The following is a 14,128-nucleotide window of genomic DNA, read 5'->3' as shown; positions in this document are numbered from 1 at the left end:
CATTATTGGTACTTATAAATAAACATTCACTTAGTATTCTAGATACATATAACAGTAATTACAATGGTTTTTGTGTTTGTGCTGCATTTTTGTGCTAACAATCATTTGACTCAGAATTGTATCCTGATCAAGAATATATAGACTTTATAGGGTCGCAAATGATTATTTCAATGTGTTAAAAACGGAAAAACAAACTTAATATACCCTCCATACCCAACAGATTTGAAACCAGCATTTTCTCCTTAAACTCTATGCCAAAAATTGAAGATGTGCTCGCAAAAAAATTTTTTTTTTGTTTTTTTTTTTTTTTTGAAATTTTCCCTGTTTGGGCGAAGATCTTTTTTTAAATGATTTTTATTAATTTTCTCGTTTAGAGCTAAGATTGATCCAAACTTATAATCTTATATATGTTATGTTTGGGACTGCTTGCAAACAAAAATATGTTTGCTGCAAAATATGTTTGGGACATATGTTAAAGAGGGCACAATCATCCAACTAAATGGCTGAAATTTGGTATTTCGTCTTCATTTCGGGTACTAAACGTTCCATATGAAATTGGTCGGTATAGGTCCACGCCTTCATTTGAAATTTGTCGGTATAGGTCCACGCCTTCATTTGAAATTTGTCGGTATAGGTCCACGCCTTCATTTGAAATTTGTCGGTATAGGTCCACGCCTTCATTTGAAATTTGTCGGTATAGGTCCACGCCTTCATTTGAAATTTGTCGGTATAGGTCCACGCCTTCATTTGAAATTTGTCGGTATAGGTCCACGCCTTCATTTGAAATTTGTCGATATAGGTCCACGCCTTCATTTGAAATTTGTCGGTATAGGTCCACGCCTTCATTTGAAATTTGTCGGTATAGGTCCACGCCTTCATTTGAAATTTGTCGATATAGGTCCACGCCTTCATTTAAAATTCGTCGGTATAGGTCCACGCCTTCATTTGAAATTTGTCGGTGTAGGTCCACGCCTTAATTTGAAATTTGTCGGTATAGGTCCACGCCTTCATTTGAAATTTGTCGGTATAGGTTCACGCCATATAAAGGTACTTCTCGATTTTCGGTATTTTGAAGGTTGTGACCACCGAAATGGCTGAAATTTTGTATTTATTCTTTATTGGAGGTAAAAGCCTTTCTGCCTGAAATTCCTCGGTATGGGTCCACGTTTCGATATATCCCCCATAGAATTCTGAAGGTTGTGACGTCAATATCCCACCGAAAGACTGAAATTTATTATTTAGTCTTCCATGGGGTTATAAAATGTTCCAGAAGATAGAAGCGTACCTCTTGATTTTCGATATTTGAAGGTTTAACCGAAACATCGGAAATTTGGTATTTAGTCTTCTTTGAGTCTAAAAACTTTCCTCCAGAAATTTGTAGGCATAAATCGATGTTTTGATATAGCCCCCATGGAACGATACCTCCCGATTTTCGGTATTTTGAAGGTTGTGACCACAGCAACCCACCGAAATAGCTGAAATTTTGTATTTATACTTTTTTGGAGGTAAAAGCCATAGGTCCACGTTTCGATATAGCCCCCATAGAATGGTACCTCCCGATTTTTGTAATAGTGAAGATTGTGACGTCAATATCCCACCGAAGGACTGAAATTTGTTATTTAGTCTTCCATGGGGTTATAAAATATTGCAGAAGGGAATTATCAGTATAGATCCGCGGGTTCCCATATACCCCATAGTAGCGTAACTTTTGATTTTCGGTATTTTAAAAGGTTTTACCGAAATATCGGAAATTTGGTATTTAGTTTTCCTTGAGTCTAAAAACTTTCTGCCAGAAATTTGTAGTTATAGATCGACGTTTTGATATAGCCCCCATGGAAATGGAGCTCCCGAATTTCGGTATTTTGAAGGTTATATTTTTGTAATACCAAAAATCCTTCGTATTTACAATTCATTTTACTAAAATTTTATCCACCTACTTCAATCCTTTCGGGAGCTAGAGTGATTCCTAGATAGGGACAGACGAACAGGCATGGATGTATCGATGTAGAATTGCACATTGATCAATAATATACATATATAGTTAGTGTGGTCTAAAACGATTATTTCTAGGAGTTACAAACTAATGACAAACTTCATAATACCCCTCATAGAATGGTGGCGGTTATAAAAACAATTAAAATTGCATTTTTTGAAATCATAACTCTATTTCTTTTTCTGTCTCTATGACTCAGGTAATTATATACAAATCTGAAATAATATACTATAAATTAAGCACCATAACCATACATACACACATATTCATTTGAATTACTTCACTAGACAAATTAATAACATGCCAAAATCTATGTATTTTTACAATTAGAAAACATGGCAACTTTGTTGTGGTATACAATCAGCATCGCATATCGAGAGCTAATTCTGTCAAAACAGCAAAAATTAAAAAATGTTTTAAAAATGACGCAAACGCTCATCACCATAATGTAGTAAAATTATCATGAAATCCATTTCTTGGGCGGTAATCATTAAAATTAAAACTAAACTTTCAACATATTTAAAAATTTCCTCTAGTAATGAAAGATTTAAAGATCTTGTGATAATAAAATTCCCATCACGCTAAAATCGTCATAGCGATCGTGATTAATAATTTTTGGGAAAAAAGCGTTATGACAAAGTATGATAAATGCATGATTCCACATATTTATGTTATTAGTCTGCTTTAGGTGATTTCTGGGATTTTTAAATCCATTAGCTGTATTGTTTGGCGGTTTTGTTGTATTCTTTGAAATGAAAACTATGAATTTCATTTAGTCATTGTATCGAAGATTCTAACTATCCAAGTGGTGTGTTCATATTCTTCGGCGACTATTAGCAAATTGTATGCGTGTGATTTGAATGCCAACGTTTGGATGCCTCCTTCTAAAACTATCTTAGACCGGTTTTGGTTTTACAAGTTGTTTTTTTTTTGCTTTGGTTAGTTAATATTACTAACTAAAAGATTACAATAAACAACAATAATGAAGAAACAAACAACAAAACTGGAATTTGCTGCAAATCTTAAGAATCTTTGCAACGTTTGACATCACGATTTAGAAAACGTAAAGCTTGGTGGTGACTTCGATATGGATTGATCTATCAGTCTTAGTTATGAACTACACCCTAAACGACGTGTGTTAATCAAAAACTTATGGCATCTTCAAAATTGGTGAGTCGTGTTTGAATAAAAAAACAGTTACATACTAAAAGTGGATAAATATTTTTTTCGGCACACTTCTAAAAGATTCAAAAAATATTTGAAAACTAAAACAAACTTTAAACGTGATAAAAAGGTTTAAGTCAAGTTACAAGAATCCAACAGACTTTAAAAAGAATTATTAATTAAATTTATTATACGGGATTATATGAAACAATCTATCGATTTCGTAATAATTCTTGCGGTTTTATATTTGCTGATGTGATGTTTATTATTCGGTGTACAGTAATTAAGTAATAAATGTTGATAATGTCAAATATCCATATGTGTACGATATGTACCTTGAGGCGTATACATTCTATATTACGTACAGTGTCCTCAAAAATACTCCATAAGTCCCCCTAGGTCCTGCAAAGATTCCAAATCAAATTCATAAAAATGTTTATGTCAATATTTAAGGCTTTACTACAGCCAGATGGCCGGTATTACGAGTAACAATATTTTGTGCTATTTCTCAAATATTTTTAATACAAAATGCGTTATTTATACCCTCAGCATTCACCTAATGAGGGCTCGTCGAAATAATGGTTTAAGACCCCAAGTATGTTTGAACGAAATCCGTTTCAGACAGTTTGCAGTTGATTTAGTCATGTCCGTCCGTCTGTCTGACTGGCTGAAGTACACGGTAACTCTCGAAAGGATCTTTCGATTTGGTCCTCATAATAGTTTGTCCAAACAAAGATGTAGTTCGATGAAGGACCATATCGTTCCACTCCTTACCCACAAACGTTCAAAATGTTCCGCTTCAATTGTGCGCAATATAACTCTTGGGCGTATCAACCGATTTGGTACAAATTTTGAGTTTTTTAATATTTCATCCAGGCATAGATCAGGTTCAAATATCGAGCCTCCCTATCGATACTCCTTCGGGTATGTACCACACAAAATATTACAAAAGTGCATATTACAGATATCTTTTGATTTTCTTTGTCGAAGATTGTCCTCGCAGCTCCTCCTTCACAAAAGTTTTATAATTTTCACTTAAGGGGTTATACCTACTTGTGCAGACGAAAAAAACTAATTTTTCATGATTTTTTTTTCAAAGAAACTACCAATATTTTTAACTAGATTTTTCGTTCATCTGAAAATCACATCTTAAACTCTATAGCCTATTTTTGTTGTTAAAAAAGTTTGCATATTTTTATGGTAAATGGCTGCCTGCGAAACCCTTTTTTGTAAAAGCTTTTTGCGGTGCCAACGATAGTTCGAAAACGAATGCGGCGATCATCATTATTGTGGGCGTTTTAATAAACTAATAATCTTGACTTTGAGTGAAAAAAATCTATTTAAAAAATGTGAACTGTCAAAGCCAAAATTTCGATTTTAACGATACAAATTGACTGTTTTTTGCAAAAAAAAAATCGGACAAAAAAATTAAAAAATTCTATCTTGCTTAAAGACAAGATTTTTCTTTATTTAATAATCTCACAAAAATATATGATAATCGGTCCATTCGTTTTCGAGCTATCGTTGGCACCGACTTTAAAATAGCCATTTCGAGAAAAACACCTTTAAGTTGAGCCTTTACACACAATACTCTACGGGATCTTCGCTTTGAAGGTCTCCGATCGGCTTGAAATTTTTGCGGTATACTCAATGCTGTCTGTACTTCAAAATAAGCCAATAAAGTTTTTTCTTAAGGGTTCGAGGACCGTTTCGAAATTTTTACCGAAGACAGTCCTTTTTTAATAAACATAATAGTCAACAAGTTTTAAAGAATCCTAAGGTGACCACAAAAATTGGTTGGTGGGCACGACAAGGAGTGAATCACATTAGCCCAATCTTTGCACGTCATAATATTTCTCTCAAACTAAAAACAGGTTCTAAAATATACTATATCTACGGTGACCAATAGTTTTGCATGTAAATAGAGTACACATGGGGAAGTGTTAGAGGCCAAAAAAAAGGGCGGGAATTTGTGATACTTTAACAACATATTTAACTAATGTTAACGCTCCTATTTTTAACAAGTGAAAACGGCGTAAAGTTTGTCCGAGTCGAAGTTTTAATACCCTCCACCATAAATTGTATTGGGACCAGATTGCAGCCATTTCAGTTGAATTATATGGCTAAAACTTTAATAATACCGAAAATCAGGTGATACTGTTCTACTGGCACTATACTAAAACGTGGACCTATGCGAACAATTCTTTGCAGAAAAAATAAGTTATAGCTCCAATGGAGACTAAATAATGTGCGTGAGAATAATGTGGCTAAAACCGTCCATTTACTGCAGAAATGCCTTTATTTCTCTATTTGAGTTGGATAATGCGGTTAAACCTTATTCCCAAAATCGGGAGGTACCGTTCTATTGAAGCTATATATGTAAGAACGTGAACCTATACCTACCTACCCAAAGCGAAGACTAAATACCAAATATCAATTATTTCGGTCGTATAATGCAGTTAAAACCTTAAAAATTAAATCGGAAAGTACAGTTCTATGGGGGATATATAAAATTTCTGGAGAAAAGTTTTGTTGTCCAAGCGAAGACTTAATACCAAATATTAACCATTTCGATGGGAAAATGAGATAACACCTTAAAATACCGCAAATCGAGAGGTACCGTTCTATGGGGGATATACCAAAACGTGGACTTATATGAACAACTTTTGTTGGAAATGTTTTTTCAAAATTCCTTAATGCGTCGACGCGTCACGCATAAATTTTAATGTGGCCATACCAAAACATTGACCTCTATAGACTATTTTCAATACCAAAAGTTCTAAAGACTTAAATAGATTTCACCAAAATTTTATCCACATACTTCCAAAATAGCGGGGGTACACCCAATGAAAATAGAGGACAAATAGAGTACCTTAAATAAATACAGTACGAATACGTACTCTAAAAAACAGTACGGTTGGTCACCGTAACTATATCGGGCAACTCCTCCTAGTACCTCACAAAAGTTTAATATCATCAAAGAAACCAAAACACAAATTTTGGAAATTGCGGCCAAGACCCTCGAAATAGGTAAAATCAAGAGGTACTCTATATGGACGCCACTCCGAAACATGGCTCTGATTTGAAAATTTTCTGCGGAAATGTATTCTTCCCCTCCCAAATATGATAAATTAGAGCCTAATCAATTGGAAAATGTGGCCAAGATCCTCGAAATAGCTTAATCCGTGAACCTATAACGATGACTTTTCGCATAGATGGTTTATTTTTACTAAGAACACAAAATTCCGACATTTGCCGAAATAACTTAGAAAGTATTGATAAAACGTAAATCGAGGTATCCCAGCAAAATGTTCGATGACAAATCATGAGTTGAATCATGGGGGCAAGTGACATGTCATAGGTGAAAATTTAGGTGAATCACCAATCACATTTACAAGGGAGTGACACACACTTTCACCAATTCATTGTCATAGCATCTTGCACCAGTTCATCACCATAGCATCTTGCACCAATGCTTTGGATCCGGATTTTCGCCAATCAGAAAGAAAATTTGCAATACAATTATGTAATTTGTTGAATTAATAAGAATACAATACACAGATGATTCGTATCGCCAGATGTTATTTTTCTTTATTTTGTATGTAATTTTCAAAATTATATATTATATAAATCTGCAATATCATATTTATCTCTTCCGATGGCTGCAAGACATTTCTTTCAACTGGGGTTCCGTTTTTCCAATATTCAATAAATTACACTGCTCAACAAAATTAAAAAAGTTGAATGTTTCAACCGAAGATTTTGTTTCTAAATGAAATCGGCGAGTTATTTTGAAATCCGGCCTCGGGTTTTCTCCATCAGCTCTTGTTCTTGAGATATAGCTCAAAATCGGGTTTTACGAGTTTTACCCAGAATTTCGTTATTTCCGGATACAAACAAATATTTTTTGCGGGGTTTTCGGCACTAATATATTAAGGAGATGTTGTACGTTCGATACAAATAGTTTTTGAAATAATTATTGTGAATATATCAAGCTTTTTGTAGAAAATTAACTTATGTTGAAACTGAGGTATGGGGTATTGTAACTCGCGATCAGTTTTACTACACCATAACTTTTGACCGCATTTCGGCAAAATAAACTGTTTTAGCCCGATTCACCGAGGGGTTTTTTAAAATAATAATTTGAGCGGAAGCTGTGGTCGTACTAATGTAAAAAAATCGGAAAAAATCTTTGAAATAAACGAGTTTCATTATGTTATTTTCCAATTAGTGGTTTTACAACACAATGCAGAGCTTAATGCTCAAAGGAGAAGTTAAAGAGCACACTTCAGAGTTGAAGTTTCTAATGTATGATTTTTTAATATATCCACTGTATCTACCTCAAACGGATGCTGACATTTTTAAACCTGAAAAATGGGGTTTTTTGAATTTTTGCTCTAATCGGGACGCGCAGCTGGATTTCCCTAAAAGCTTATTATTGGATTGTAGTACTCGCGATTTCGCATTTTTTAATGTATAACATGAGGGTGTAGCCCTAACAGGATCACAGTAATCTGCGCCTAAACACGAAATTTGTGTGCGTAAATTTTTCTCAAAAACCTACTTTTTTGGTTTAAAATTTACAAACGTCATTCGATTTCCGTGGAAACCCGCGTAAATTTAGTTTTTTTACGTTCTGAATCTAACAAGCCACGACGCGTAAAAATCCACCCACTAGATCGGCGGATATGATACCCCTCAAATTTCGAAAATTTGCAAAAAATTATTTTGAAAATATCGCATATTAAAACGCGTTTTGGATGTGTCAGTTCTACTTAAATAAATAGATCGATACGCGCGTTTAAACTGCGCGAAAACAGATATTTAAAAACTCTCGTAAATCCAGAGATATAATAGATTTTTTCTAAAAATTTAGTGCGATGCTACATCCACGGTTCTTGATGGATCGCATTGAAACGGCATAGAAGGACGTATTTTTTAATGGTGATTATTGAAATCGGATGCGCATAAAATTTAAATGAACTTCGCGGAAATTATGACCATTTTACTGTATTTTGCACCCTTAAATGCAGCAGATGCTACATCGTGGCCGCCAAATAGAATTTGACAAACTGTACATTAAATAAAAGGGATTGATTCGCTGTGTTGGAAAATCGGATGCGCATCATGTCATTTTCATAATTACGCGGTTTATATGCGTCTCAAATGTTGTAATATTCAATATAATATTATTTAAACGTTATGCCACAATTGGAATTCCTTGTGATTTAATATAAGGTTCTAATAATATTATCCAATAGGAAAACTATAAGCGAAAAATTTGTTACAACGGAATATCATCATTATTGCGTGAAATTTTGACGAAAATGCCGAAGAACTCAAACATTTTTTCTCCAACTTTTCCTATAAAACCATAAAAAAATAAAATTAGAATAATATGATTTTAATTTTTTCGTAATATTTTCTTCGTATTTTTGCAAATAACATGAATACTATAGCTCCAACCTTCACAACTTAGGTTTTATTTTATTCCTCAAAATGTCTGGATGCTGTTATAATTTTATTATATATTTTTCGTAACTATGAGCGCTATTGTTTCAAAAATATGTTTGTAAATACGTGAAATTATTTAACAAATTTGATTTTTCGCGATTCCATTGAGACTTCGCGATTATTTTTTGCATCATCGCAAAGGTTACGAATTCAGTTAACGATAATAGGATATAACAGCTAACTATATTAAGCCGCGATTTTTTTAGAATTGTTTCTAATTATCATAATTAAAAAGATCATATATTTTGCGCGCAACGATCGAAGTTAGTAACGAAAACAGATTTGGAATGCTGATTTTTTTCTTAATCTATGTACCAATAATCATTGATGTAGCATCAACATTTTTTTTTTGATTTTTTTGAAATGGAAAAGACAATTTTAGACATTTTTCCTGATATATCAAGAAAATATAGAAAACGACGGACCTTATAAAAATTGTATATTTTGAGTGATTTACGCTGTGATTACTTCATCATAGGATCTTTATATGGCATGCAGGATATGCTTAGGGTGTCTACTATATTGTCCAGTATTCAAATATTTAATAAAAAGTTCATAGCGACCATGATTCGGTCATTACCTAAAAATCGGCATAAAGACTGCTAAAGAGAAATCATGTACCAGTGATATCATTACCACATAAGCCATTTACTTTTCAATTGCAGTCTTCATGTTGATTTTTATGAACTTTATATTATATATTTCAATACTGGGATATATAGTAGACGCCCTAAGCATATCCGGTATGCCATATGAAGATCCTATGACTTCCCCCGATGACGTAATCACAGCGTAAAGTACTCAAAATATGCAATTTTTACAAGGTCCGTCGTATGTTTTCTATATTTTCTTGATATATATTCACAATAATTATTTCAATAACTGTTTGTATCGAACCTACAACATCTCCTTAATATATCAGTGCCGAAAACCCCACGAAAATATTTGTTTGTATTCGGAAATAACGAAATTCTGGGTAAAACTCGTAAAAACCGATTTTGAGCTACAGTCTGTCGCAAAAGTTAGTATACACCGTTGAAACCAAAATGTATTAGGGATAAATATCACTATAACTAATTGAAAACAACAAACAATTAGTTTTATTTGATAGACAAGAAGGTTGTCCTTCGTAATAACAATTAAAAGTGCGCAATATTTGCATACATTAGCAAGTGTACGGTTCGAATCCAAAAAAGACCAAAATTTATATCGCAAAAGTTAGTATACAACGAAGAATCCTCGTGGAACTGTGTAAAAAATTCTTGATATTTTTGAACAAAATGAAACTAAATCTGTACATAAGACCATAAAGAGTATATTAATTGGTTTTAATTGCAGTTATAGTACTTATAGTGACAAGTCCAACGTACACTGGATCGTAAAATCCACAGAATTGGTAATCTACAAATATAACAACTGTAGCGACAAAATTCCGGGTGTTATGTCTTGTGAATCTTGTGAATTTTAAAGCCATGAAATGCTCAGAAAGGCTCTAAAGTTTCAATATGGGGTGATCTTGATCGAGTTTCGACTTGTCCCTTTTGAAGAAACGGGAATTCCTTGAAGGAAACCCATACTTTTGAGGCCGTTGTCCTTTTGAAACATGTATTACATTAATCCTTACTAATAAGGACTTTCCTTTTCAGTTAATTTTCTCACAAATTATGTCCCTTTTCACATTCCCACCAAAAATAAATAGTAGGAGAACCTCAAGCTCTGGTGTACTTATCTTTTTATTTAAACTCATGACGATATTATGACAAAGATCGGATCTTTCACCACTTCAATTTCACTCATGAAAATTCGATGAAAAAGATAGGATCTTTCACGACTTCAATTGCACTCATGAAAATTCGATAAAAAAGATCGATCTTTCACGACTTCAATTGCACTCACGAAAATTCGATGATAAAGATCGGATCTTTCACGACTCCTTTCGCACTCATTCAAAATAACCAGAGAAATCATGATTTCACATGGAATCACTTCCATTTAATTTTGCTGGGATATCCTTATATGGGTGCTATACCAAAAAGTGGACATGATCCATTTTCTAATGCAAAATTCTCTATCACATTTTAAAGCTTAATCTTGCGAAGTATATCGCTAAATATTGGTTATGGTTATGTATATAAGGGTCCCTAAAAAAGTTTGGCCCAAGAAACCAAAACGCTTTTGGGATTTTGATATACTAAACGAATACAGTCACCGACACATGGAATTCCCCACCCCAACGTTCAAAATCATTGTCTCCTATAATTATGTATTAAGCAATTCTTAGATACTGCGACCCTTTTTGGGGCATATGAACTTTCCAAAAACAAAAATATATCAAGATCTCTAGTGATGCGGAGAAGGTACGTGAAGGAATGGATCGACATAGTCGATTTTGTAAGTGGGTCTTATTTTGGGAGTCATTTCAGTTGGTCACCGTATAATTTAGAGGTTGTGGACCACCATGTCAGAAAGCATAAACTTGTCAACGAAAAACATAATATCGCTGTATACAGGACCACGATATTGGTATAATTTTCCAACGGATTTTGGAACAGATCCTAAATTTTTAAATTTTCTGGGAGATGTAGCCTAAGGAGAAGACCGATATGGAAGATTTCCGAAGTTAAACTACATTTGGACAAAATATTAGGAAATTCAAAGTTTGGACCAAATCGGTAGCACCGTTCAACAGATATAGAGCGTATCATTTTAGCGAAAAGTTTGGAACTTTTGTGGGGGAGGTACCCGAAGGACCAAATCGGTTGATCAGTTCGAGAGTTATCGTGGGTGGATTTTTTCTCAGAGCCATGTTCTCAGGAAATATGGACTTGTCCCTAATAAAACTTGTACCGTCGTAATGGCGGCAGCGAATACAAGTTGTTACAACAAAAATCAAAGCGATTCGAGAGCAGGTCCTAAACTGAACTTTTCCGAAATTTTGACTGGACCGATGGAGTCCATATTGGAACCTTATCTATGTCTGGTAGAAATTTCACGATGGTCAAAGTATGGACCAAATCGGTAACACCGTTCAACGGATATAGAGCGTACCATTTTAGAGAAAAGTTTGGAACTTTTGTAGGGGAGGTACCCGAAGGACCAAATCGGTTGATCAGTTCGAGAGTTATCGTGGGGTGGGCTTTTTTCTCAGGGCCATGTTCTCAGGAAATATAGACTTACCCCTGATAAAACTTGTACCGTCGTAATGGGGGCAGCGAATACAAGTTGTTACAACAAAAATCAATGCGAATCGAGAGCAGGTCCTAAACTGAACTTTTCCGAGATTTTATGTGGGAGGTGCCTGAAGGAGTGGACCGATGGAGTAGAGCTGGCAAACTATCGATAGTCTGACTATCGTTTTGATTACTGTCGTAAAACGAAGGTTACATCGGTCACCAAAACATGTTGCTTGGGTTATCAGTCGTGAATTATTTAAAAAATAATAGTTTTGGTGTCCGATAAGAAGGAAACTTTACGACAGCGATCAAAACGATAGTCAGACTATCGATAGTTTGCCAGTTATACGATGGAGTCCATATTGGAACCTTATCTATGTCTGGTAGAAATTTCACGATAGTCAAAGTATGGACCAAATCGGTTACTTCCTTCAAGAGTTGTCGTGCGCACAATTTTTTCGAACACATTCGAACTTTTGTGGGATGCACCTGAAGGAGTGGACCGATATGGCTCATCTTCGAACTTAAACTAAGTTTGGTCAAAATATTACGATGGCCAAATTTAGGGCTGAATCGGTTCATCCTTTCGAGAGTCATTGTGCACTCCAACCAGACAGACGGACATTAGTAAATCAACTCCAAATTGTCTGAAATAGATTTCGTCCAAACATACTTGGGGTCTAAAACCATTATTTCGATGAGACACATTTTGACCGCATGAAAGCATAAATGCTGAGGGTATAAAAAGCTGCGTTTTCAATTTTTCTTCGTTATAGGGAAGTTCGTTATAGAGAAATTTGAGTGTATTTCCATGAGACACATTTTGGTCGTTAGTATATCATCAGCAATTCGAATAATTCAAACACCGTGTCTGTGGTTTTGGGTTCGAATTGTGTTTGGAGCATAACATTTATAGCTTTACGCCTTATTCCGAGGATAGCAAATAATAAATAATGTTATATTCATTTACATAAGGGCATGCTTAACCCCCTTGTATTATCGATGATTGAGGGTAAAGTGTTATTTGTTGTAATGACATTTTGTGTGGGTTTCAAGCAATTATACAATATGTTTTTATAGTTTACAATATTCTCATCACTTTTATGTCTTTAAAATAGAGATGTTCTAAGTGTGAGCAAAAAATGTTGACACATTGTAATAAAAATTCCGATATCCATATACATATGTAAATGAAGTACTTATCTGGCATTTTTTCTACCATAAAATGTTGTGCATATAAAATATCCCAGTACTGGCATTTAAAACTGCATTAGGCAATTTCCTTGCGTCAATTGTCAGTTTGTTGGAGAGAGAGGTGAGGCTTATGGTAAGCCTTTGCCTTTCAACACCGACAAACTTACAATTGCCGCAAGAAAATTGCCTAATGTAGATATGGACTAATATAAAAATTGAAAATATTTTTTTTTATATTTTCAGTTGTTGTTAAGTGCCGTATTGGCCATCTTCTCAGCCTCTGCTTCTGCCGGTGTCTTGGATTCCATCTTTCCAACCATAATGCAGGAACGTTATAGCTTTGCTCCCAGCAAGGAAGGCTACCGTTTCAAGTAAATTGTGTTAATTTGGTTTTCGGGAGAAATTTATTAACTTTTTTCTTTTTGGCTTTCAGCTTGGAGGAACCTGATGGCAGCAAACGCGAGGAAATCGGTATGATTATGAATCCCGGTACTCCCGAACAAGAATTAGTCGTTATGGGGACATACTCAGTGTACGATGAAAAGACTGATACCGATACCATTACCATGTACACTGCCGACAAGGATGGTTACAAGGCCCGCTATATGCTAAAGAACCGTAAATTGAGCCCTGGCTCTTTGAAATCTGCTGCTGGTTAATTTGTTTGAAATCAACTTGGAAAGTCTGTAGATATCATTAAGTCATTATTTTTTAGTTTTGCGTTTTTTACACTTTTTATTTTTTTTGCTTATGAGATTGTTAAATACATTTTTTAAATTAGTTGGTTATGTTTTCAATGAAGTGTGGTTTCGCTAATTGTTGCTATTTAATAACTGGTTTGGTGTGCGTGTTTTGTTTTTAATATTGAGCTTCTTTATCGAAGAACATAGACTTCTGAATTAGCATTAAAAAACAGCAGATGTGTTGATGGCAAAAAAAAACTAAAACGACAAAACCAGATGTAAGTGGTTTTCTGTTATTTGTTTCTATAATTTTCAGTGAATAGAAAGATGATATGTTGGTCTTCGGCAAGGTCATTGCTATATTAAATTGCGCTTTGAGTTAAGACAAAAACATACATACATATATG

General features: G+C 34.4%; 2 protein-coding genes across 2 annotated transcripts in view; one reads left to right on the top strand and one right to left on the bottom strand.

Annotated features, from left to right (window-relative positions):
* LOC141388554 (uncharacterized) overlaps positions 1–14,128 on the bottom strand; it is an 81,294-nt gene that overhangs the window by 39,967 nt on the left and 27,199 nt on the right. The window lies entirely within an intron of this gene.
* On the top strand, positions 3,062–13,818 carry LOC141388562 (endocuticle structural glycoprotein SgAbd-9-like). The gene is made up of 3 exons (XM_073958483.1): positions 3,062–3,163; positions 13,282–13,409; positions 13,472–13,818. Exons 1-3 carry the CDS (start codon positions 3,146–3,148, stop codon positions 13,695–13,697), a joined length of 372 nt encoding a protein of 123 aa, XP_073814584.1. The 5' UTR covers positions 3,062–3,145; the 3' UTR covers positions 13,698–13,818.

Source organism: Musca autumnalis, unplaced genomic scaffold, assembly GCF_047663935.1.
Source record: "Musca autumnalis isolate F117 unplaced genomic scaffold, ASM4766393v1 scaffold_1, whole genome shotgun sequence".
In the NCBI taxonomy this organism is placed as follows: Eukaryota; Metazoa; Arthropoda; class Insecta; order Diptera; family Muscidae; genus Musca; species Musca autumnalis.
Note: the sequence above shows the minus strand (reverse complement) of the source record. Positions and strands in the feature narration are given on the sequence as shown.